This window comes from Chelonoidis abingdonii, chromosome 3 (assembly GCF_003597395.2).
Source record: "Chelonoidis abingdonii isolate Lonesome George chromosome 3, CheloAbing_2.0, whole genome shotgun sequence".
Classification (NCBI taxonomy): Eukaryota; Metazoa; Chordata; order Testudines; family Testudinidae; genus Chelonoidis; species Chelonoidis abingdonii.
This window is the reverse complement of record NC_133771.1, coordinates 158,297,336-158,322,473: the sequence shown is the minus strand read 5'-3', so window position 1 is coordinate 158,322,473 and position 25,138 is coordinate 158,297,336. Positions and strand designations below refer to the sequence as shown.

Sequence of the window (25,138 nt, the reverse complement as noted above, 5' to 3'; positions counted from 1 at the left end):
AGCCCATGGAGCTCTTGAGATGCTGACCTCAAAAGGAGGGTGTTCTCTAAGGGTATGGCTACACTTGAAATACACTTGAAAGCAGCAGCGCTTTGAAGTGAGTGTGTGGTCGGAGCGCCAGCGCTGGGAGAGAGCTCTCCCAGCGCTGCACATAAACCACATCCTCTATGGGTGTAGCTTGCAGCACTGGGAGTCGTACTCTCAGCGCTGCGGCACTGATTACACTGAGGCTTTACAGCGCTGTATCTTGCAGCGCTCAGGGGGGTGTTTTTTCACACCCCTGAGCGTGAAAGTTGCAGTGCTGTAAAGTGCCAGTGTAGCCATACCCTTACTCAGTGTTTTTCAACGACTGATCCATAGACCAGCACCAGCCCCTGAAATCCCTCTGACACAGTTTAGGAAGGCAACAAAGTCCCTTGTATCAAAAAGGTTGAGTAACACTGCTATCTTATAAAGTTCTTTGTTCATGAATGTTAGCTTCTCAATAGTTACAAAAAACTTAAATAATAGGGACCTGTGCCATGGTTCTATTTACCAGGAAAGGGCCTGATTCTCCATTGCCTTGAACCTTTGGATTGTCAGGTACATCATACAAAGTCAGTGTAAAACGCTATCAGTCTGAGTTGTTAAAAATCTGAACAAGTGTTAGTGATGATACAAGAGTGCAAGAAAGTGGAGAATGATAGATGTTAAGGTCAAGAGGGACCACTGTGATTATCTAGTCTGATCTGAATAATACCTGACATAGAATTTTGCCCAGCAATTCGTACAAATGGGTAATTTTTGGTTGAGCTACAGCATACCTTTTGAGAAAAAAAATATCCAGTCATGAAATTGGGTCTAAGGCTTTTTGAATCACTTAATGTTGTCATGAGGAATGCCTGTTTCTAAGCACAAGAATGATGCTTTGAAAGTAAGGGGAAAAGATACCTGATTTAGAACAGTCATTTAAATGACTTAAATCAGTAGGCAATATGGTGGGGGCTTCATAGTCTTCCTCCACAAGTTACTTTTCCCTTTTGAGCACTGTCTGAATTTAGCTGTGGCTGTTTCTCTATCCAGACACTGTGGGTACACATAGAACATATCACTATGCCCTCCACTCCCAAATTTTAAAAGGATCTTCTGGGGTGTGCCAGTTTTACTGACAATTTTAAAATCCAGGGCTAGATGTTTTTCTAAAAGATCTGCTCTAGGAATTATTTTGGGGAAGTTCTATGGTCTGTGCTATACAGGAGGTCAGATGGGTGATCACAATAGTCCCTTCTGGCTTTGAAATCTATGAATGGTTTCTAGATCTGTTACATATTATATCACGACACCATCTGCCTAGTCAAACCACCTACAGCAGATATCAATACAAAAATCTGTCATAAAGCTAAAGAGGGAATGTGAGGCCTATGTGAGATTACTATTTTCAAGGCAAACATTTCTGATGTTTCAGTTCAGTAATTTGAATTAGAGAGACAAGGTTTTCCCAGACCTGGAGAAGAACTCTGTGTAAACTCAAAACCTGGTCTCTCTCACCACCAAAAGTTGGTCCAATAAAAGACATTACTTCACCCACCTTGTCTCTCTAATACCCTGGGACCAACATAGCTCCAACACCACTGTACACAGCCATTTGAACGGTCAGCTTCGTCAAACATTCAACTCTGCTGTGCGGGTGAGGCGGGACTCGCGCCCCCTGTACGACCAAAGGGGGAGGGGCGGCTCCCCGCCTTTGGGCGGATCTGGGAGCGCCCGGGGCACCAGCCCGTCTGCCACAGGGACTGGGTGGGTGGAGCCCCAGAGACGAAACGCCGCTCGCTGATTGAAGCGGCGGAACTCGGACTAAATCAGGCACCAGCAGCAGACAGCCACTGCCTTCTCTCCGGGATGCGCATGCGTAGCTCGCTGGCGCACCGGCAGAGCCCTCTTCCACCCCGGCGCAGAGCATGCTGGGTAGTGTTCCTTGGTTACCGTTGCTATGCAGGGCCTAGTCTCCCCTTCAATGAGCGGAGAGATGGTGAAGCAAACGATCCAGATCTATGCCCGGGTGAAGCCCCTGGCCAGGCGGCAGCAAGCGGGGGTAGGTGGCTGCGGGGAAGGTAGCCGGGCTGCAGCCAGCCTGGGGAGCACATGGTATCGAGGGGCAGCGGGGGGTGCCCTCAGCAGGCGGCGGACCGGAGTGCCTGGGGCAGGAGACAGCTCGAGGTGGGTGGGGGCGGGCTCCCAGGGGGCAGCCTGGGACGCCCCCGTGGGGGAGGGGGTTGATGTGAGCTATTTGAGGTCCCGCTTCACTATTTCTAGTTTATGAGGCTGGTTGCCAGCCTTGAGCTCCCCCCGGCGCCGAGCGGTGATGTACTGCCGAAGAGGGGGACTTGCTGCAGCGCCGGGATGATGTTAAGTGGCCCGGTGCAGAGTAGAAAGCCCTAGACATTGTCTGTTAAAGGGAGCCTTAAAAAACTAAATTGTGCTCTAGTAAAGCTTGCGACCTTTGGGCGCAAGAAACTGATTTTCTACATCAGGGGTCAGCAACCTTTCAGAAGCAGTGTGCTGAGTCTTCATTTATTCACTCTAATTTAAGGTTTGGCGTGCCCGTAATACATTTTAACGTTTTTAGAAGGTCTCTTTCTGTAAGTCTATAATATATAACTAAACTATTGTTGTATGTTAAGTAAATAAGGTTTTAAAAATGTTTAAGAAGCTTCATTTAAAATTAAATTAAAATGCAGAGCCCCGCAGACGGTGTCCAGGACCCGGGCAGTGTGAACGCCCCTGAAAATCAGCTTGCGTGCCACCTTTGGCACATGTGCCATAGGTTGCCTACCCCGTTCTACCTACTTACAAGAAGCTTGTTTAATGAAATCATCATTGTGGATATTGGAAGTGAATTCTTGAGTTAAAATATTTCATCTTATTTGAAATGAAAAATAAAAAGTTTAATGAAAACATTTTCATAAATGGTATGTAGGTTTTGCCATATATCTCTTGAAAAAACAACCACCACCACCCCAAAAAAACCCCGAGCTCCTTAAATTGTTGTCCAAAAACTATCTGATGATTGCCTTATTAATCTCACACAATGAACACTTCAGGTTTTTTTTAAATAAATCTTTGGTCAGATATTTGAAAGTGGTTTTATTAAGCAAATTTTATCAAGGGACTTGGTGTCTAATTGCATTTAGATATTTTGAAGTCTTATCCTGGGGTGGGTGGGCGAAAGAGAGACAGTTCTCTACTGTGTAATGCAGAATCCCCTGTAGCTCAAATGGCAAGGGCTGTATTTTTGAAGGAGGGCAAACTGGGCTTTCTCCCTTCTGTCACCATGGAATTCTGATTAGTCTTTATTCCTGTATATGATCTTAATGAGATGATGCAGTTAAACACATCAAGATGATAGGGGCATGGAACAAATCACTGTTCTATTGCTGAAGTCATTTTGTTTTGCAGATTTATTCAGTCAGTGAAGATGAAAAGTCAGTCTCCAGTTTAGAGATTATTGTGCCACGTGACTTGGCAGATGGATTTGTCAATAATAAGCGAGAAAGCTACAAGTTTAAGTAAGTTTATTTTACTCTGATTTTTTCCTCGTGCAATTTATAATATGATCACTTTCAACATTACCATATCTGTGTTATAGCCAAGCTTATTATTTTTCTTCGTGTTAAAGATAATCCATTTTCTATATTCAGTGTCACCATTACCTACAGAGAAGATTATTGGGTAGGGATCAACCACTAGGTTCAGTGTGCCAGTCCTGTAGAGAGTCAGTAAAAGTTTCTTATTAATCTCTGAGCCACACAATATAGTTTTTGGTATACTTGATAAGATTTTTAAAAAGACTTTTTAACAAGAGGAATCTTTCAGTGCTACAGTACATTATACTCTATCATGATTTCAGGGCAAGATATGATAAAACTAGAAAAGTTTAATACCTGAACTTGTATGCTTCATCAGACTATTACAAAACACTGTGGTAAAAATGCCTGAGTCCTGTTTACAGGCCTGCACCCGTGCAGCTGGCTATAAAGTTTTAGTGTAGACAAGGCCAGAGTGAGGGAGGGACCTTATGTTCCTGCAGAAGCTAATGAGCCAATGTAGGGTGGATAATGACTTTAGCCAAAGATTTGTTGACAAAAAGCACTTTCTAACAGGAATTTGTTGATTTCAGGCCTAATAAGAACACAGTAAAGAAAATTATAGTTTGTCAAATTTGGATGCAGCATTTTGTATGAAATTTCATATCAGTTGAAATTTGATGCTGAAGAAAATCTAAAATCTGCAGTAGAGTAGGACACCAAACAAACATCTGTAACTCATGCTGATGTCACTGGACAGGCTCTATGCAATACCAGTTTAGGTTGTAGATGCTCCTGTCAGCTTAATGGATGCTGACATTCTCTGTGTCTTTATTGTTCCTGTCAGGAGTCTGTGCAAATGAATTCTGAGAAATACTGAGCATTGTGATCCTTAAGGAAATGCTCTTTGTTTTCAATTTTTTTTTATCATAAAGCTATACATACAAAAGGAATGGTACATGCTAAACACTTTTTCTTTCCTCCCTAAAACTCACTATTTTTTATTGAAGTCTTCCTACACTGGTCATCTCACCAGCTATGGGCCTGATCCTGCAATTCTATATTCCTGTGCGCAGTGTCATTAAGATCAAACAAATTCAGTACAAATACTCATCTGAATAAAGGTTTGCAAGATAAGGGACCTATATCTCCATATCTCATGCACTAAATATTTCCCCGTGTATTGCATTTGCCTGATTAACTGTACACTGTAAACCCTTTGAGACCCAGACCATCTTTTTGGATGTTCTGTGAAGTAAGAGCTATGTAAGCTTATAGTGCCAAACAGAACAACTGCAGATGTTAGAACATAAGAACATAAGAACGGCCGTACTGGGTCAGACCAAAGATCCATATAGCCTAGTATCTGTCTACCAACAGTGGCCAATACCAGGTGCTCCAGAGAGAGTGAACCTAACAGGCAATGATCAAGTGATCTCTCTCCTGCCATCCATCTCCATCCTCTGATGAACAGAGGCTAGGGACACCATTCTTTACCCATCCTGGCTAATAGCCATTTATGGACTTAACCACCATGAATTTATCCAGTTCTCTTTTAAACACTGTTATGGTCCTAGCCTTCACAACCTCCTCAGTAAGGAGTTCCACAAGTTGACTGTGTGCTGCGTGATGAATTCCTTTTATTTGTTTTAAACCTGCTGCCTATTAATTTCATTTGTGACACCTATTCTTGTATTATGGGAATAAGTAAATAACTTTTCCTTATCCACTTTCTCTACATCACTCATGATTTTATATACTCTATCATATCCCCCTCCTTAGTCTCCTCTTTTCCAAGCTGAAAAGTCTGGCCTCTTTAATCTTTCCTTATGGGACCCTCACCAAACCCTTAATCATTTTAGTTGCCCTTTTCTGAACCTTTTCTAGTGCTAGAATATCTTTTTTGAGGTGAGGAGACCACATCTGTACACAGTATTCAAGATATGGGCATACCATGGTTTTATATAAGGGCAATAATATATTCTCAGTCTTATTCTCTATCCCCTTTTTAATGATTCCTAACATCCTGTTTGCTTTATTGACCATCTCTGCACACTTCGTGGACTTATAGTAAGTGGTAGAAGCTTAGATTTTTTTTTATTTGATTTTCATCTATTGATTACAATGTTTCCCAGTTGCTACATTTCATTGTAGTCTAAAAATTGGGAGCTTTGCTGTTATGTTTATATGTGCTGCTTGGTTATAGGATAATTAATTTATCCAGTTTTCACTGTGATGCCAGTTGCAAACACTAATCCCCTTGATAGCTGTAAAATACAGGTTTTTGTCTCTAAACTACCTCATTTTATCAGAGGGTTGTATTGTACAGATCTTGTCAAAGCAGTACTGTTTACAATCTATTTGTATACAATAGCACAACAGGACACTGTGGTTAAGGCTACAGGGAAAACATTGTACTAGGTTATGTAAGCCCAATGATGTAAAGATGGACTAGTTACAAACAGAAAAACAAAAATTATGAATTAAGTAGTGTTTTAAGATACTGCATGATTATTTGTTTATTATTTTCAGATTTCAGAAAATTTTTGATCAGGAGGTAAAACAAGATGCAGTTTTTGAAAGCATTGCCAAACCAGTTGCGGAATGGTAGGTGTTAATCTTGTAAATAATCAGCAGTTATATGGGGTCACCGGTAACTTTCATTATACCATTTGAAGACAAGCTGATAATCATTTGCCATGGTAATTTAAAAATGGATTGTGCTTTTATTCTCTAAATTCTGATCCATCTGAATCAATAGGCATGCAAGAATTCCATGAATGTTCTGCTTATAGAAAGACTCCATCATCAGCCCCTAACTTAGCATTGCTATGATTTCCTGTTTTATTGATGTTGTATGGGAAACCAGAAGAATTCATATTAGCTTAGTTCTTCTTATTCCACTGATTAATCTCCATTGGTCCTTCAGAAAAGTTAATTTCATAGCCCTCGCACTATGCAACTCTAAAGAAAAGAGTTATGCATGAGGAAATCTAATCTACCTGTTTAGTTTTTGTTAACTTTAATATGATTTAAGGACAGTTATGAATGGGCCTCCAGTTTTGTCCTTACTGCTTTCTGCTTAATGTACATACTCATGATGGTGTTGGTGGCACTATAACATTCTGTAGTTATTATAATGAGTCAAGATAATGTTGTAGAATGAAGCTCTCAGAAGTCTGATTCCTTCATTTATAATTAAAATTAAGACTTTGTTTTTAAATTTTACTGGTTTGTATTGATATCTTCAACAAAAGACTTTGATAGGATAGATGAATCTGTGCTGTGCCTGGCAAGTAGAGAGTTAAAACCCTGTCTTGAGGATGCCAGAACTTGGTTTATCAGCATTCTTAGGAAACTCAGTTACCAAAGCTAATTGGCAACAATGCATCTATTTTTTTTTTTAAAGAGAGTGGGGCTACACAGGGAGTTTGCTGGAAGGTGTGAGGACCAGCTGGGTGTGTTCAATAGCTCCCCTATACAGTGCTTCTGAGCTGTGGGAATCTACACACTTTTTCTTTTTTTATTTGAATCTTTGCTGATGTGAGTCCCTGCAATTAGACTGTATAGCTATGAGGGTGTAAAATCCTTGAGAAATGGATTTGGTTTAAATAGGAAAGTCTGTTGAATGGCTGTTTTTAAAGCAGATATTTTATAAAAATCTACCTCTTGCTTGACTCCCTAAATAATTACTACATGATAATCTGGTCAAGAAATTGAAATAATGGGCCACTTGACTGTACATTTTCTTTATGAACCATATTAAAATATACTGAAAGTAATATATTGTGAAACATATACCAATCACTGAGGTCTGTTGACTCCCATATGCTGAAGGAGCTATGTTCTTAATAGAACAATCCAAAACCTTCCAAGTCTGTTTGAAATAGGTTTGTAAATTTCATGTGCCCTGTACCAATAAAACAAGTTTGAACCTGAAATGCAGCACAGACAGCAACCTTATAGTTTGCATGTATCTTAAAAAGAACAATCTAACTCTGTAACTAATTGCTGCCAGTTCGTGATTGCAGACTGATCTCATGTCAGGGCTGATTTCAGGCATTTTCTATTTGGAGTCTAACATTTAAGAGATTTACTGTATAGATCCTCTTTCAGAAAAATAGGTTAATAAATATAGTAGCAAACCTGTATCATTTGATGTTTTTAATTAAGATGGTAGGTATTTTTCTTCTTGTGAAGAGTTATGTTTATTGTGGATGATGGAGTTTGCTTTGTCTTGTGCTAGATGAGCCAATTGATTTGTTCCAAAACAGAACAAATAGTAGGACTGTTTCTGCCTTAACAAAATATAAAATGAAATAGGGCACATATCAAATATTTCGTTTTGAGGACACTCTTGAGAACCTGTAATCGTTCTTTTGATGGTTTAAAGGCTTGGGAGTGAGGGCGGGGGCTGTTCATAAAGGGCCTGATCCAAAGCCTGTTGAAATCAATAGGAATCTTTCTGCTGACTTCATTGAGCTATGGATGGAGCCAAGAGAGAACAGACTTTCTATTAACAATCAAATATGGCTCGGTTCTGTTTCATAAGAGAAATCACCTCCAGCTATTCCCCAGAATGTTGTCCATTATTGACTATATGTTATAATGTCTGAAGCAGCAGTGACTCATTGAAATGTATAGATAAACAATTTTAGAGAGAGAGTTTTCACTAGTAATCTAAAATGGCTGGAAAAAATATTTGCTAAATCCTTTGTTATAATACAAAGCATTGGAAGTGTACCACAGGGAACAGTTCTGCACTGGTGGGGGATAGACTAAATGACCTAACAGGACATTTCCATCCCTAATATATATGATTACATGAATGCAGTGAACATTCTCTAGTTTTATTTCTGTCTTTTTTATTTCAATGTAAGTGATCAATTTTCTATCCTATTCCTTTAGTAATAGTAAAAGTACTTAGAGGATATATTTTATCTCTTAAAAACTTAGAGGTTTGGGTTTGTGTGTGTTACTGTCTAATCAAAAAAAGAATATAGCCCTCCACCAGTTTGAGACATCACCAAACTAATGAAGATGTATTAGTTATATTAAGAGCATGATCCAGCACCCATCTGAGTCAATGAGGTCCTGTCTTTGTACTCTTAGAGTCTATGCCTGACAGGTACCCTTAATTACTGTTGGGTAATCAGCATCAGGCCTATAGATGATCAATTCTTTGAAGCAGGGAGCCTGTGTTACTCTATTTTTGGTGCAGAACTGAACACGGTGGTGGTGCCAAATAAGGAAATTACAAACTCTGTTTTTGAATGATTAGAAGATAAAGGATACATGGCATATTCCAAAATTCTGTATATTCTTATTTCTAAACTTTCAAAACCCTGCACCAGTTTTAAAATTCTTAATTCCCGTTAGAGACAGATGGAAGTCTCCTTCCTTTGAAACATCAGAGATGGTCACAGCTGGAGATGAGATAATGGGCAGGATGAGCTGGTGCTCTGAGGTAACACTGAGCAGTATCTCAGTCAGGTGCTTGGCTGACTGGTTCTTGCTCACATGTCCAGGGTCTAACTGCTTGCTATATGTGGGGTCAGAAAGGAATTTTCCCACATATCAGATTGGCAGTGACTTTGGGGGCGGGGGCTTGCCGCCTTCTGCAGCATGGGGTGCAGGTCACTTGGCAGGATCATCTAGATATATCTCACTTAATCAATTCCCTGCTGTTGCAGGGGCCTCAGTCATTAGCGCACCTCAATCCCTCTTATTCTCTGCCTGAGGCACATCTTCTGAGGAAAAAATCATTTTTGTATCTCCAAGTGTTTCTTATTTACATCATTTTACTTTTCTTCATAATCTGAAATAAAATATCTTGTTTTCAGTACTTAATAACAATGACTTACTATACAATTCCATGAATCTGTAACACTTCATGTATTTAAAAAACTATTTATGTGGAATAAACAGTGAACTAGCTGCTTCACAGGTGAGTATGAAGGTTTTAAAATATAGATAATGCATATATAGAACAGGGTTACAGGAAATCAGCAGGCAAATGTGGTTGATGTTTGTATCACCCAGAAACCACAGGCACATTGGATATTCATTGTGGTGGATGCTGGACAAAAACCTTTAAAAAGAGGTTTAAAGGTTCCTCTCCTGTCCTGAGGAACTTATGATTTAAAAGGCTAAATTGAGCCTTTAGGCTTATCCTTTTGTAAGGGGCAGTTCACTGCTGCACTGGCCCAGGAGTTGCTCTGTAAAGAAATTATTACTCAATGTCCCAATTCCCTCCCTTCTCCAAGATTTGCTTCTGTGGGGCAGTAACTAATTGCATGCCTTCAGAAGGTGGTATCATTTCCACTGGCTGGCACAAAGCAATGGGTAGAAATGTAGTTCCACCTATTCCCCATAACTCTACATCTCCATCCCACCCACGTGTTTTGAGACTTGCATCCCCTGCCCTTCCCTCATGCCCATCCTAAAGCCATGATGCAAAAACCACTAATACACCAGTACAGGAGGGTGGGAGGATCTTCCTTCCCTTCCTTATATTAGCCTGAGTCACAATCTGGATCTAAAATAAGACTAGACAAAATAAGTGGGTGTAACAAGCCAAGGAGGAAATGGGAGAAAGAGGGTGAAGTCAACAGAGGCAGGAACATGTGGTTATGTACAATGGCTATGTGCACACTTTGCAGATTTGAATCTTAACATTAATGTCTCCTTTATATATAATCAGTGATCATGGGTAGCCATTTACCTGGCAATCAGACATCATGGTTCATATGCATATCACCAGTTTCACAATTATTTGTAAAGAACTTTTCCTATTCCCTTTCTTGTATTCTTCTCTCCCTTATTGCCAGTTTAGTTAATTCTTGTTTTGTGGGGGGGAGGGGGCACTTGAGTTTATAGGCTTCCTGAAGTGTGGTTTAAGAAGAGGCTTGGATGGATATGGGGCAGGCCAGGTCAGGAGTGGGGTTCAGGAGGCATATTGGGGTGCATGGAAGAAGGTACAGGAGTGAATAGGAGAACACACAGAGTCAGATACTTGTGCACCATGACTGGAGCAAAGGCAGGGAGCAGGAAATGACAAAATGAAATTTTATGTAGCTGTTTTGCTAACTTTCTCCAGAACTCAGAAATAAGTATTTCTGTTATTCACCCAGGCACAAACTGCAGTCAGTCAATGAGACAGTCTATTTTGATCTAGATAAGTTCAACAGTGTGCCAAAATCCAGTTAAGGTATTGGAAATGTCTTCCTGCCTATATGAAGATTGATTAAATGTTAACAGATAGTGATGCAGGGGGATTTCCTCCCAAAGGGGAAATACTTGCAATTTTGCTAATCTCTTAATGCAGAAGCTGCTATATAGTTACTATATTAACCAAACTACAGCTGACCATTCATTGTCCCTTTCATTTGCTCTTAAGTTGTCTAAATGCTGAAACAACTATTTTTCACCATAGGTAAAAATTAATGTTAATGTTAGAGAAATGAAGGACCCAAAGGATAGATATTAGAAGACACACATGCACTGAGAAAAACAGATCTAAAAATGAGAAATCTTTCTGCAATTTCAAGTGTCCTTAAAACAGTGTCATATCCTCAAGGGCTTGTATTAATTTTTGCAAGTACGAGACAATTGCTGAATGTTTGTATTTTGTACATTTTTTGTGCATAAATGCTCTGTGAATTTGTCATCTTTTTGTTCTTCAGGTTATGTAGGGGACTCTCTCTCCCCTTCTCTCTCGCAAAATAATAATAATTAATTGCCCATTATTCTTTGTTCATTGTCCACATCACTCAGCTGCGGTGTAACAACACATTTTCCATCTTCTTGGTCTTGTTTTGTGGCACTGCTGGGTGCAGCTGTAGCATGTTGATTCTGGACTTGTAGGTAGTATTGGTTGCTGGGTAATTTAACTGGCAGACAGAATTGTTTCCAACACAGTGGCCTCATAAAGGAAAGTCTTTCTTATATATTTACGCTACTGGGATTCTGAAAATAAAGTATGGTCAGCTCTCTTGTTACAAATTATTAATAAACCCTGTCTTCTAGACTGTACAATCCTTGGGGCAGGGAGTATCATTTAACACTTGTACAGCGCCTAGTGAAATGGGTCCTGGAAGCCTTTAGGTCTCATTGATGTGATATGATATATTAAGAATAAGTCATTGGCACAGAGCTTCATAAATGGTTCCTTGAGCTTTATGGTAATATGGCTAAGTTAAAGACCACATAACCGCAGTAGCTGTGTTTATTGCACAGTTTGTTCTCTCTGGAATTCTAGAAATTAAGGTGTAAACATCTGTCATGATTATTCATGGTTCTAAATGGTAGACTCAAATGAATGATTGTTCATGCCTGAGCAGTTTATGTTCCTGAGTCAGTGTGGTGAACAATGACTGAGCTCTGCTCTTGATAAACTTCTGTCATAGCTTTATTATTATTAATGTGGGTGGCTTTGGCACAAAAGGGCTGTGGGATCACTTTCCTTTTGGATGCCAGTTTGACACAATCGAATTTAAAAATTGTGCTAAATTGGAGAATCGGACAATAATGATTAATGTCTCTTTTTGAAATGGTTGCAACCATGAGGCCATATAAAGTGCAAGGATTCATTAACATTTCATCAAACCACTATTATAGGGCACAGTATTTGTAAGATTTATTCTGACACAAATTGCAGATTTTCAAACTGTTAAAGAAATCTGCTTATTATAGGTTACAGTGTGACTGTTTGGGTGGGTACATAGAGCATCTTTTACAATAAAATACCATTTTTAATGCAATGTTCATGGCTGAACTTGCATATTTTAGAGAACTTGTTGGAATAATGCAGGAAATGTTGCACCTCCTTTTTCAGGAAAATTGTTATCAATTTGTAAAGAAACTGATGTACGCAGTAAGCTCTTGAAAAACAAAACAAAACAGTGCTGTTATATGTATGTTTGGGAGTTGGACAACTCTATGAAATGTGAGATCTCACCAAATTAGATTTATACCACAATTCTGGCAACGATATAAAAAGAAGATGTCATGTTGAGATATTTTGTTCATTTTAATTAAAAGGAACTTTTATCTGTGCTCCAAACGAGAAGGGTTATTTAAGTACTGAGATTCTCCAAAGGCAAATCCTCCTTCAAAATTACTTTCTCAGAGTTTAAAAATAAAATAAAGTTCACAAGTCTCTTAATCATAAACAAATACCCTGAGAGTTGGATTTGCCAGGAGTGTGTTGAATTTTTATTGTGAGTTGACTATGGATTAAGGACTTCTGAAACAGGGAGAGGGAAAGTGCAGAGACATCAGGAAAATAATCAAAGGTAGTGGGATTTGAAATGAGGAGAGATGAGATGTTATCAAAAGATCAAAGATACTGAAGTTTTCCTACTTTCTTCATTAGTTTAGTATTTGCATAGCTGTTGAACGACCAGCTACATTTAGATGACCAATAATTTAAAATGAAGCCATCAGAACCCATGTTAGAATAATAAGTGACATAAACTAATAAAATAAGGTAATTTAGAGTTAGCTAAAATTGTTCCTTAGTGCCAAATACTTCTCTTGGCTGCACATACGCATCTGTGGACAGAACTTATTCCTTAATCAATTCCTTTGTTCGTAGGTATTAGCATGTGGTTTGCTGGAGTATGGTGCGTACACACAGTATGCTTAGTTAAAGGATGGAGTTTCTGAGTTTCTGAGAGTTTTTGAAGGGCACTAAATATATGCCTTCCTGCAAGATTTATTTTTCTTTTTAATCTTTTAGACAACTGAGCAGTATGTCTAGAACCATGGATGCAGAGTCAAAGCAAGATATGGTAAAATGTCTGTGCCATTTTCATAAGTAGTCTTACTGATCATGCTTCTGGATCTAATTGGTACGCTTCACTTAATCATTTGTAAGGTGGGCCATATCCCTTCATCACTAGTAAATACTAGTGATGAGAATTTGAGAATAAGAGTTTCACGCCTGTTTTGGATCCTTTATACTGGGTAAAAGGATAGGCGTGGCGTAAAGGGGAGCTAAAAATCCTGTATCTGGCATTGGAAGGATTTCCTGGGCAGAGACTCTGTGGAAAACTGCCATAAGGCTGCCTTCCGAGAACCCCATGATAAGCTCTGGCATAGGTGATACTTTCTCAGATGGGGGGATGGATACCCCCAGGGGAGTGCAGAATGTATTCTGGCTATGTGAGAAGATTTAGGGGAAAAGAAACTTACTGCACACATTTTACCCACAGCAATGAATAAGTAGCAAAGCTGATTCCTCCAGACATAGACTCATAGGACTGGAAGGGAACTTGAGAGGTCATCTAGTCCAGTCCCCTGCTCTCATGGAAGGACTAAGTATTACAATTACACTGGAGGCCTCTCCAATACATGGAGCAGTTCAGGATCAGGAAGGCATAAAGGTGGCTTAACGCCACGCTGCGAATTCTGTACTGCACTTCTTAGAGGCACAGTATAGAATCTCACCCTGTGTCTCTTATTTCTTAGATACGTTAATTATTATCTCTGTGAGGATGTCTGCTATCCTAACACAACTAATAGTCAGGCCTTTGTTCAAGAAACTCTCTCTTAACATTTGCCACCTCCCTAATTTTTTGACCTGTTTAAAACCCTCTCTTTCTGGGAGAGATTTAGAAGGTGAAGGTAAAGGTAAAGGTAAACCAACTCCAGCTACGCTTAAGGATCAGAGAAAGTTTGTAAATTTATCATTCTAGCCTGGCTATGGCTGAGTTTGCTCTACTTATGTAAATAGAAAAAGGTCATGTAGTCTGTCATAGACTATGTAACAAAGAAGAATGCCCTTGGAGTTTGTGAACAGAAATTTCCTAAATTGTGGTCTCTGCATATTTCCACTTGTAGGATGTGCCCACATCCAGTGAATCCAAAAATGTATGATTTAATGTATAGCAAATGCAATGTAATGTGCAAATGTATATAAAAAAGAGGATGTCTGTGCAACTTTGAGTGTGTGGTATGCCCTATACCCACCGCCTATGCTTGAGTCTGATCAATTCAGCATAGCTTTGCTGTATGCCAAATAAAGCAACTTGAGTGACAAAATTCAGGGTCAAAATGAACTGGGTGAAGTGTTCTCCCAGAACTTGACAAGGTGTTCTGGATAAGCCGAGTGGAAAAGGTCTTGGAGGGAATCCCAACGCTACCTAAAGTTGTCCAAAAGAGATTACAAGCATTATTCTAACCTTTGTTAGTAGGCAACCCCTCAGATCACATATCAAGTATGAGAGGAGTAGTCGTGTTAGTCTGGATAGCTCTCAGTGTAACACCATGACTCTACCTGACTTCAGGAAGTTGATTTACCTATATCTTGATCCATTCCAGGTCATCCAATAGATCAACCATGTGGCCTTTAAACTCCAACTGCATAGGGTGATGAAAATGCACCCAGTATTCCACGTATCCTTGCTGAAAAAGCTCACCAACTACTTCCTTGGATGAATACAATCACTACTGCCACCTGTCAGGTCCAGGGCCATGAGGAATACCTTGTGAAGCAGATCTTAGACTCCAAAATTCTCAGAGGATAGCTCTGGTTATGGTCAGCTGATTGTTCGTGAGAGCCAGCCAAAAACATGCAAGCACGTGACCTGAATCAACAATTTTATCAGTCACATCCTGATATATCTGGCCCAAAGACATTTGGTAGGCGTCTTTTAAAGGAGGAGTGATAATGTAATGAGTCATATCTGAGCCTGATGAGTGCTGTCTGAGCCTGATGAGTCAGCCCTCAGCCTGAGCCAGCTGATATAGTGTACTTGGACTTTCAGAAAGCCTTTGACAAGACCTCACATTAAAGGCTTTTAAGCAAAGTACACAGTCATGGGATGAGAGAAGGTCCTCTCATGGATAAGATGGGAAACAAACGGTACAAATAAATGATCAGTTTTCACAGTGGAGAGCGGTAAATAGCACGGTCCTCCTAGGATGACCCAACGTCCCAATTTTATAGGGACAGTGCCGATTTTTGGGTCTTTTTCTTATATAGGCCCCTATTACCCTCCCACCTCCTGTCCCGATTTTTCACACTTGCTGTCTGGTCACCCTAGGTCCTCCAAGGATCTGGACTGGAACCAGTGCTGTTCAACATTCATAAGTGATCTGCAAAAAGGGGTAAAAGTGAGACGAAAAAGTTTGCAGACAAAACAAAATTAATCAAGATAGTTATGTCCAAAGCTAACTGTGAAGAGTTACAAAAGGATCTCACAAAACTGGGTGACTAGGCAACAAAATGGCAGATGAAATTCAGTGCTGATAAGTGCAAAACAATGCACATTGGAAAACATAATCCCAATTGTACATACAAAATGCTGGGATCTAATTTAGCTATTACCACTCAGGAAAGAGATCTTGGAGTTATCCTGGATAGTTTTCTGAAAACATCTGCTCAATGTACAGTGGCAGTCGAAAAAGGTAATGTTAGGAACCGTTAGGAAAGTGAGAGATAGTAAGACAGAAAATATCATAAATGCCATTATATAAATCCATGGTATGCCCACCCCTTGAATACTGTATGTAGTTCTGGTTGCCCCATCTCAAAAAAGATACGTTAGAAATGGAAATGGTACAGAGAAAGGCAACAAAAATTGTTAAGGGTATGTTACACTTTCTATATCAGGAGAGATTAAAAAGACTGGAATTGTTCAGTTTAGAAAAGAGACGACCAAAGGGGGATATGATAGACGTCTATAAAATCATGAATGATGTAGAAAAAGTGAATAGGGAAGTGTCATTTACCCTTCACATAACACAATAACCAGGGCTCACCCAATGAAATTAATAGTTTTAAACCTGTTGCCTAACATAAGGAAACACTTCTTCACATAATGCACAGTCAAGCTGTGGAACTCATTGCCAGGAGATGTTGTGAAGGCCAAAAGTATAAATGGGTTAAAAAAAGATTAGATCAGTTCATGGAAGATAGGTCCATCAATGGCTATTAGCCAAGATGGTCAGGGATGCAGCCCTACTCTTTCGGTGTCCCTAAACCTCTCACTGCCATAAGTGGGGGCTGTGCAACCGGGGATGTGTTACTCAATAATTGCCCTGTTCTGTGAATTCCCTGTGAAGCATCTGGTACCAGCCACTGTTGGAAGACCGGATACTGGACTAGATGGACCACTGGTCTGTCCCAGTATGACCATTCTTATGTTCTTCTCCCTGAGCCTAGTTGGCTGAGTCCAGGTAGATTGTCATGCAGCCCTCAGGTAATCTGGAGATGAAGCTCTAACTAAGTGCCACCAAGGACAGGGATATAGGCTCTCAATGAAAGCAACTACTCCAGTCTACTCAATGTCACTATCTCACCAGCCGTATCCCCCACTGCTTGTTGATTCTAACTGGCTGTGCCCCTGTTCATGCTTGCTCCTGCTCCTGTTCCAGGCCTAATCTGTGCCCGCTACAGCCATATTCCAATCCTACTCTTGATTCCTGATTCCTTCTGTGACCGCTGGCTCTGGTCCCTGGCCTGAGCACTAGGGATGACTGCCGCTGCTCCAGCCACTAGGCCTACCCATCCACGTACCAGTTTCTGACACCATGTTTGCTCCATGCTGCTAACGCTACTCTATCACCACTGGAAACTCAGGCCAGGTTTCGGCTGGGGGACCTGTGAAGCTGTACGCTGCAGGAAGTGCCGCCCAGCAGAGCCTGAGTGACAGCCTACTGATTGGGCCATGCTGATGTATAAATCAGGAAGCCATCACAGGGAGCTTTCTGAGCAACGATGGAGACCTCTTGCTTGCTTCTGCTCCAGTCCATGCCTTGCTGTGAACCCCAGACTCTGGTTCTGATCCTTGCTTGACCCCAGCTCTGATACTTGCATCTTGTCTGCAACTTGGCACCTGCCCTGACTTCTGGCATCCTGGCCTGGCTTGGCCCCTGACTTTGCTACTTGTTTCCTGACGGCAACTTGGTATCCAACCTGTGCACACAGGCCACTCACAGCCCAGTCCTGACACTGGTCCCAACAGTTTGCTGAGACCCTCTCCAGCGGTCCTATCCAACCCCTCCATAGAAGATGGAAGGGAGGGCAACTCTCCAACCAGCAGTTCCTCGAGGGCTTGGGACCTGCAGAACGAAGTCACCCTTCCGCAACTGAAGAACCTTGTGCTACAGACCCAAGCTATGCAGTTTGCAGCCCAATCACAGAACCTGCATGAGCATTTAGCCCAGTTGCATGTCCAGGTGTTGCAGCTCACTGCCAAAGCACAGACCCTACGTGAACAGCTAGCATCGCACAGGAGATGCAGCTACACTACTTGCCTCAGCAGACTACCCACTTCCTGAACAGGCTCCCATCTCCCGAACAGGCTCCCACATTGCTGCTGCCTGAATGGTTCTGAACCAATGCAGGCTGCTCTTCCTGCCCTGCCCCCAGATGTACCCCACAGACAAGATGAAGTGGGGCTAGCAGTTAGCTTCCTCACCAGCAAAGCACTCAACTGCGCTTCCTCCCATTAGAGTACAACAGCCCAGTGCTCTCTGACAGGGATGCCTTCCTACAAGCCTTCTTTGATGACCCACATCATGTCTGCTTTGCAGAGGCTGCCCTCCAGAATTTTCATTAGGGGCAAGGATCGGCCAACTCCTATGCTGCTCATTTCCAAAAGCTTGCTGCTGATGTCAAATGGAATGAGGCAGCCCAACTACATCAACTCTGGTGAGGACTCAGTGCGGATGTAAAAGATGATCTAGCCCACGTTGAAAACCTTACACCCCTAGAGGTATTTATTGATCTCCCCATGTCATCGAATCGTGGCTGTGTGAGCGGGAGTAAAGAAGTGGCAGCCTGATACTCGCACATACTCCTGCTACACCAACGTCTGTAGCACCAAGTCCTGCAACCGAGTAAGTGCAGGTCAAGCTGGATTACTGATGCCTGACTTGGGAGGAGAAAGAACATTGATTGCAGTTGAACCTCTGTTTTTACTGTTGGGAGCTAGGACATGCACTTGCCTCCTGTCCAGACTGAAAGAGCTTGGGAAATGGACCAGCCCACGCTCAGTTTGGGGGTACAGCCTGGGCATCATCAGAGTGCCATGCTCTGGAACCACCCCCTAACCCTTGAGAAGAACCTTACCTGGGAACAGTGGGGTCTCCCAGCATTTCCAATTGCTTCTGCAATTGCAGATCTTGGGGGAGGTAAGACAGATTCCTCTGCAGCTGATGATGATAGACACTGTAGCTGCTGCCAACTTTATAGATGTTAAGGCAGCCCAAACACTCCAGATCCTTCTCTTGGCAAAACCCCCACCGTACGTGGCTGAGACGATAGATGGATGGCTCCTATCATCAGGACTGGTGACTCAAGAGACCATCTCCCTACAGTCCATAGTGGAAAGGTACTGGGAAATAATATGCTCTGATGTGATCTGCTCTCCATTCTTCCCAGTAATGGGCATTCCTTTGTTGGAGTGGAATGACCTGTGTATCTCCTGCTGGTGGAGGAACATTATCTTCTCCTCTGAATATTGCCAGAAATCTTGCTTCCGACAAATCGACCAACCTCCGTTGGAGTCACACCAACAAGACTGGACCAGCAACACCCTGAGGGATGGGGTAAGGGACAATATAAGCATCTGCTTGACTAAAACTTCAGACCATGGGAATTCCAGGCTGCTGACACTTCCGCAGGCTGGCTTTCCACTGGGGGACCCTGTAAAGCTAGATACTGCAGGAAGTATTGACAAGAGAGGCTGCAGTGGTGGCTCTTCACAGCCTATTGATTGGCCCATGCCGGTGTATAAACAAAGAATCCATCACAGGGAGCTGTCTGAGCAACGATGCAAACCGCCTGCTTGCTTCCGCTCCAGTCCTTGCCTTGCTGTGAACCTCAGACTCTGGCTCCTGACCCTGGTTCAACCCCAACTCCACCACTTGCCTTCTGTCTGCACCTCACCCCTGACCCTGAATTCCTGGCATCCTGACCCAACATGACCCCAACTCTGCTACTTGTCTTCTGACCTCAACTTGGTGACTGATCCTTGCACGCAGGTTGCCCACAGCCTGACCCTGACAATACTTCTCTATAGTCAAGCCTACTGTGGCAGATTGGATCACAGAAACCCCCTTGGGAACTCCCAACTGATGTGCTAACACTACTTCTGTCCCTGCTTTCTCTGCTGGGATTCCAGCACCCTTTCTTGTTGAGCCAGACATGCCAGTCTGCTCCAACACAGACCCAGGGTCTGAACCATGTGCCCCAAAGCTGCAGACTTAACTGAAAGCAACTTAAGAAGTGTTCATGTCTATAACACGCAGATGCCCAACTCCCATTGGGGTCCAAATCCCAAATAAATCCATTTTACCCTGTAAAGCGTATGCAGGGTAAACTCATAAATTGTTCACCCTCTATAACACTGATAGAGAGATATGCACAGCATTTGCCCCCGGCCCCCAGGTATTAATACATACTCTGGATTAATTAATAAGTAAAAAGTGATTTTATTAAATACAGAAAGTAGAATTTAAGTGGTTCCAAGTAATGACAGACAGAACAAAGTGAATTATCAAGTAAAATAAAATAAAACACACAAATCTGAGTCTAATACAGTAAGAAAACTGAGTACAGACAAAAACCTTATTCTTAGAGGAATTCCAGTAAGCTTCCTTTTACAGACTTGTCTCCTTCTAGTCTGGGTCCAGCAATCACTCAAACCCCTTGTATTTACTATCCTTTGTTCCAATTTCTTTCAGGTATCCTTGGGGGTGGAGAGGCTATCTCTTGAGCCAGCTGAAGACAAAAAGGAGGGGTCTCCCAGGGGTTTAAGCAGACTTTCTCCTGTGGGTGGAGACCCCTTCCCCTCTCCTATGCAAAGTCCAGCTCCAAGATGGAGTTTTGGAGTCACATGGGCAAGTCACATGTCCATGCATGGCTGAACTTCTTACCAGCCAAGCCACATTCCTGGGAAAGCTCCAATGTGGCTTGGCATCTTCGAGTTCATTGTTGGCTTAAGTGGTTTTTGATTGGACACTTAATTTGCATGTTCCTTTCTCAAGAAACTGACTAACTGCTTTACTCAGGCCTTGGCTACACTGGCGCTTTACAGCGCAGCAACTTTCTCGCTCAGGGGTGTGAAAAAAACACCCCCTGAGTGCTGCAAGATACAGCGCTGTAAAGTGCCAGTGTAAACAGTGTCGCAGCGCTGGGAGTGCGGCTCCCAGCGCTGCAAACTAAACTCCGTCAGGATGTGGAGTACGTGCGAGGCTGGGAGAGCTCTCTCCCAGCGCTGGTGCTGCGACCACACTCACACTTCAAAGCGCTGCCGCGGCAGCACTTTGAAGTTTCAAGTGTAGCCATACCCTTAGGCTACTTAGAAATCAAGCAAGTACACAGCCAAATATTCCTAATGTCAAGTACAAAAAGGAGACATGCATACAAATAGGAGGAATGTATTCAGTAGATCATAACCTTTACATAGATATGTTACTGTCATAAACAGATAGCTAAGAGTTAATGTTTCTTTTACCTGTAAAGGGTTAACGAAGGGAACCAAACACCTGACCAGAGGACCAATCAGGAAACCGGATTTTTCGAAGCTCAGGGAGGGAAATTTTGGGATGTATGTCTTTTGTCTGTCTCTCGGCTATGAGAGGGATCTTTCTATCTTCAAGCTTCTAATCTTCTGTTTCCTAGTTGTAAGTACAGGTATAAGACAATATAGGTTTTTATATTGTTTTTGTATTTACATGTGTGTAGTTGCTGGAATGTTTAAATTGTATTCTTTTTTTGAAATAAAGGTTGTTTTATCATTTTTTCTTTTAAGCAAATTGACCCCTGTATTGTCAACTGAAAGAGACATGTTTAATGTGGTTTTTTTTCTTTAATATAAAAGCTTCTTTTTAAGAACCCTTGTAGTTTTCCTCTGGTAGCGGAACGAAAGGGAAATTCTCTGGGTGTTGAATTACGGAGGGTTGAATCTGTGCAGCCCCAGGGGAAAAGGAAGGGGGGAAGGTGAAATTGTCCTCCTCTGTTTTGTAATTCAAGAGTTTAAGTACAGTAATCTTCCAGGTTATCCCCACGAGGGGAAGCGTGGGAGGAAGTAAGGGAAGACAAAGGGGAGGGGGTTATTTCCTTTGCGGTAAGACTCAGGGCTTCTGAGTCTTGGGGTCCCCAAGAGAAGGTTTTGGGAGACCAGAGGGAGCCAAGCCCTGGAATCCTTGGCTGGTGGCAGCGATATCAGATCTAAGCTGGTAATTAAGCTTAGAGGGTTCATGCTAGCTTCTCAGTTTATGAACGCTAAGGTTCAAATCTGAGTAGGAAGCTACGACAGTTACATGGCATATGTAGCATAAAATATATTTGAGTTGTATCATAAGCATATTCCAATGAAGCCTTTTGGGGTACACCATCACACCTACTATTATCCATCAGGGCTTTCAGTCCTCCCACAGCACTTTGTCTCCTTACCTCAGTTTTCTTGATGTTAGGAAATGCTGTCACCACTTCAAAAATCTAAAAGATATAACCTTTTCCTCCCCATTTAAAGGAGAATCTAGCCAGAAACTAGCTGGGGCTGAACACTTGCTTCACTTAAAATTTGTTTCAGAAAAACTAAGGTATAATCAGGTAACATTGCTTCCTCCCCACCCCTTAAGTTTCCAAGGGACATGAAATTCTGCTGGTTTTAAGGATCTTACTCTTAGAATCTAATGTTACGAAAATTAAGAATATATTTATTATGCATGGGTGCTTTTATTTTCTTGTAAAAGCAGCAAAGAGTGCTGTGCATCCGGCGAAGTGGGTATTCACCCACGAAAGCTCATGCTCCAATACTTCTGTTAGTCTATAAGGTGCCACAGGACTCTTTGCTGCTTTTACAGATCCAGACTAACACGGCTACCTCTCTGATACTTCATTTTCTTGCAATTTTTGAGTATCTTCAGGCTCCTGTGATACTTACCAACAAAAGCATCTGGAAGGGCCAGTATTTCTGTAAACTAACAAACACAAAATGCTGTAAGATCAATAAACCTTATGTTCAAATCAAACTCACTGATCCTATTACTAGGTCTTTGTGATCAATATTTCTGTAATCATCTCTATGTGAGCTTGCAACATTGTGTTCAGTATCAATTACATGGATTTTCATTTTCTCAATAAACTCTGCTGTGGTCTTTCAATAGTAACCAATTCCTACATTCTTTACTAATTTAAACATACATGCACCTGTTCTAGACTTCATGATACAGCCTTTTAAAGTCCTATATGATACACTGAATTTTGTGCCCATAGACCTCTACTTTTGAAGAATGATGCCATGTTTATTCTTGGAAGAGTACTGCCTGAAAAAATCCTCTTCAAGGGCTCAATGGGATAAAGTTGCCAATCACTCCTGCCTCCTACTGAAGTCAAGCAAAAGAAAATTGAAGTTAATAGGAGAAGACTTTACTCATCACTTCCCAAGAGTGGGACCTAAGTGAGGAGTTTTTAATTGGGAGTGGTTTTTTTGTTTGTTTTCACAGAAGAATCTGAGACAGATCTTATAGTTGAAATATTGCAGTTCAGAGAGCCAGTTTGTTGTATTCCTTAACAAAGTTAAATCTAACAGCAGAGCTAGCTCAGAATGTTCTCATCAGAGTTCAGGCTCAAGAGTCCCTGCACTCTCTCTAACAATGAGCATAAGAAGCAAAAATACATTTCTGTGTCTTTAAACTTAAGATAGAGAAAATGCTCATCATAAATTAGAACAAAATGTAGTCATAAAAACAGCCACAATAAAACAACCTCAATCTGCTTTCAAGAAAGAGAAAGTGTATTTTTACTGTTTGCTGTTATTGGATTCTAACCTGCTCTTTATAGTAACCCTTTAAATTTCGAAGAGGAAGTTACTAAGCTATATTCTAGAAGACCTCCAGAAATTGTCTACCCTGTATAGTTGTTTAACTTGAGTTAAGTTGTGGGGAGGGATAGCTCAGTGGTTTGAGCATTGGTGTGCTAAACCCAGGGTCCTGTGTTCAATCCTTGAGGGGGCCATTTGGGGATTGGTCCTGCTTTGAGCAGGGGGTTGGACTAGATGATCTCCTGAGGTCCCTTCCAACCCTAATAATCTATGATTCTAAACATTTGTTGCGCATATTTCCCAAATAAAGGGATTGAAGGTGGCAATGAGATAAATCAGTTGATCTACCACAAATACAGTAATATGTATGACAGCTATTTTCTGTACAGGTATCTAAATTGAGACCTTTAATGAAATAATTTAGAAGTATGTATGGTAAGAAATAGTCATTATTATTGCTAATTAGTATTATAACCCATCACCGTAATATCAAGACACTAAGAAAAGAAAAGAAATTGATAAAGGGTTTATATGAGATTTGGAAAACATTGTAAAAGAAAAAAATGTATACACAACCTTGCTGATCTTTGAATAAATTATTCAGATTAGTCCCTAACTGGAGAGGATAGTTTTCGTCCCTTTCATAAATCAATATGCTATTGTATGCACAGCATTTATTTTAATCTTCCAGTATTGGTAATTAGTCTTTTTGTACTGATCTTTTGGTGTCAACAATTGCTGAATTTTTCTCAACAGAGATTTTTTTTTAAAAAAATAGTAGCTACTCTATAATTGATAAGTGATTTTTAAAATATTAAACCTTTGTTCCCATAAAAATGTTTTCTCAAAAATGTGTTTTTACAACAACTCTTATGAACTAAAAATCAGAAAAGTTAGGATATTGTAGCTCATTTTTTTTCAAGTCAAAAGTTTCTATTTTAGAGAAAATATATATACAATGCACAGCAATGAGCCGTATTCAGGTTACTTGCCAAAAGTTGAGTGAAATGTGTGAACAGTTGGTCTAGCTGAGGATCATTTACTTTATAAATGTTGTAATCTATTTTTCATGTTCTACAGTTCTGCATATAAAATTAAACACAAGTTGACATTCTATTATATTTTAAAGATGAAATTTACCAAATGTAGAAACTTGCAAGTACAGTACATTTTTCTTCATCTGATAATGTACACAGGTAAAAACTTACTAATTTTTATGTTTAAGGTAGAATATGTATTTGAAAATGTAATTCAATATAGTTAGAACTAAAAAAACCCTGCTGCCTGTATCTTGTATCTCATCCTCAGAAAAAAGTAAGTGTTAAATTCTACATGGTTTTTCAAATTAGTGGTTGATACTCAATATGTATCACGAGGATATGTATTAGTAGTGCTGTAAATATAGCAAAAGAACTTCTGATATACAGATATGTTTAATTACTGTGGTATGGTTAAAATACTTGACTATCAAAGTGTCTAGTGTGCTAATACATTCTTATACTTCATACATTTTTTACTTTATCCAAACCCCGAGGAAGTCACTGAAAAGACTTCCATTGAGTTTAATGAGCTTTGACTCAGACTCTTGTTTAATGATAATTAGTAGTTTAGTGATTTTCTTCCTCAAAGCATTTTCCAGACCGTGGCTGATGACCTGAACACCATTTTGTGGCAAATATTGTAAGTAATATCTCAATTACTGACTACTGAGTCAGAGATGGAGATTTGTCCATAGCCATGGAGGGAGCCAGTGTCAGAGCTGGGACTAAAACTCATAACTCCTGGCTTCTG

The 25,138-nt window shown here is 40.8% G+C and overlaps 1 protein-coding gene across 5 annotated transcripts in view; it reads left to right on the top strand.

Moving 5' to 3' along the window:
• Positions 1–1,959: 1,959 nt before the first annotated feature.
• KIF6 (kinesin family member 6) overlaps positions 1,960–25,138 on the top strand; it is a 322,989-nt gene continuing 299,810 nt past the window's right edge. For 3 of the 5 annotated variants that reach the window (XM_032790187.2, XM_032790186.2, XM_032790190.2), the window contains exons 1-3: positions 1,960–2,071; positions 3,436–3,545; positions 6,096–6,170. In XM_032790187.2, the coding sequence (XP_032646078.1) occupies positions 1,970–2,071; positions 3,436–3,545; positions 6,096–6,170 (287 nt within the window). In that variant the 5' untranslated portion in view covers positions 1,960–1,969. Of the gene's footprint in view, positions 2,072–3,435; positions 3,546–6,090; positions 6,171–25,138 lie in introns of those variants that run through there. The other 2 variants (XM_075064272.1, XM_075064273.1) reach the window with 2 other exon arrangements.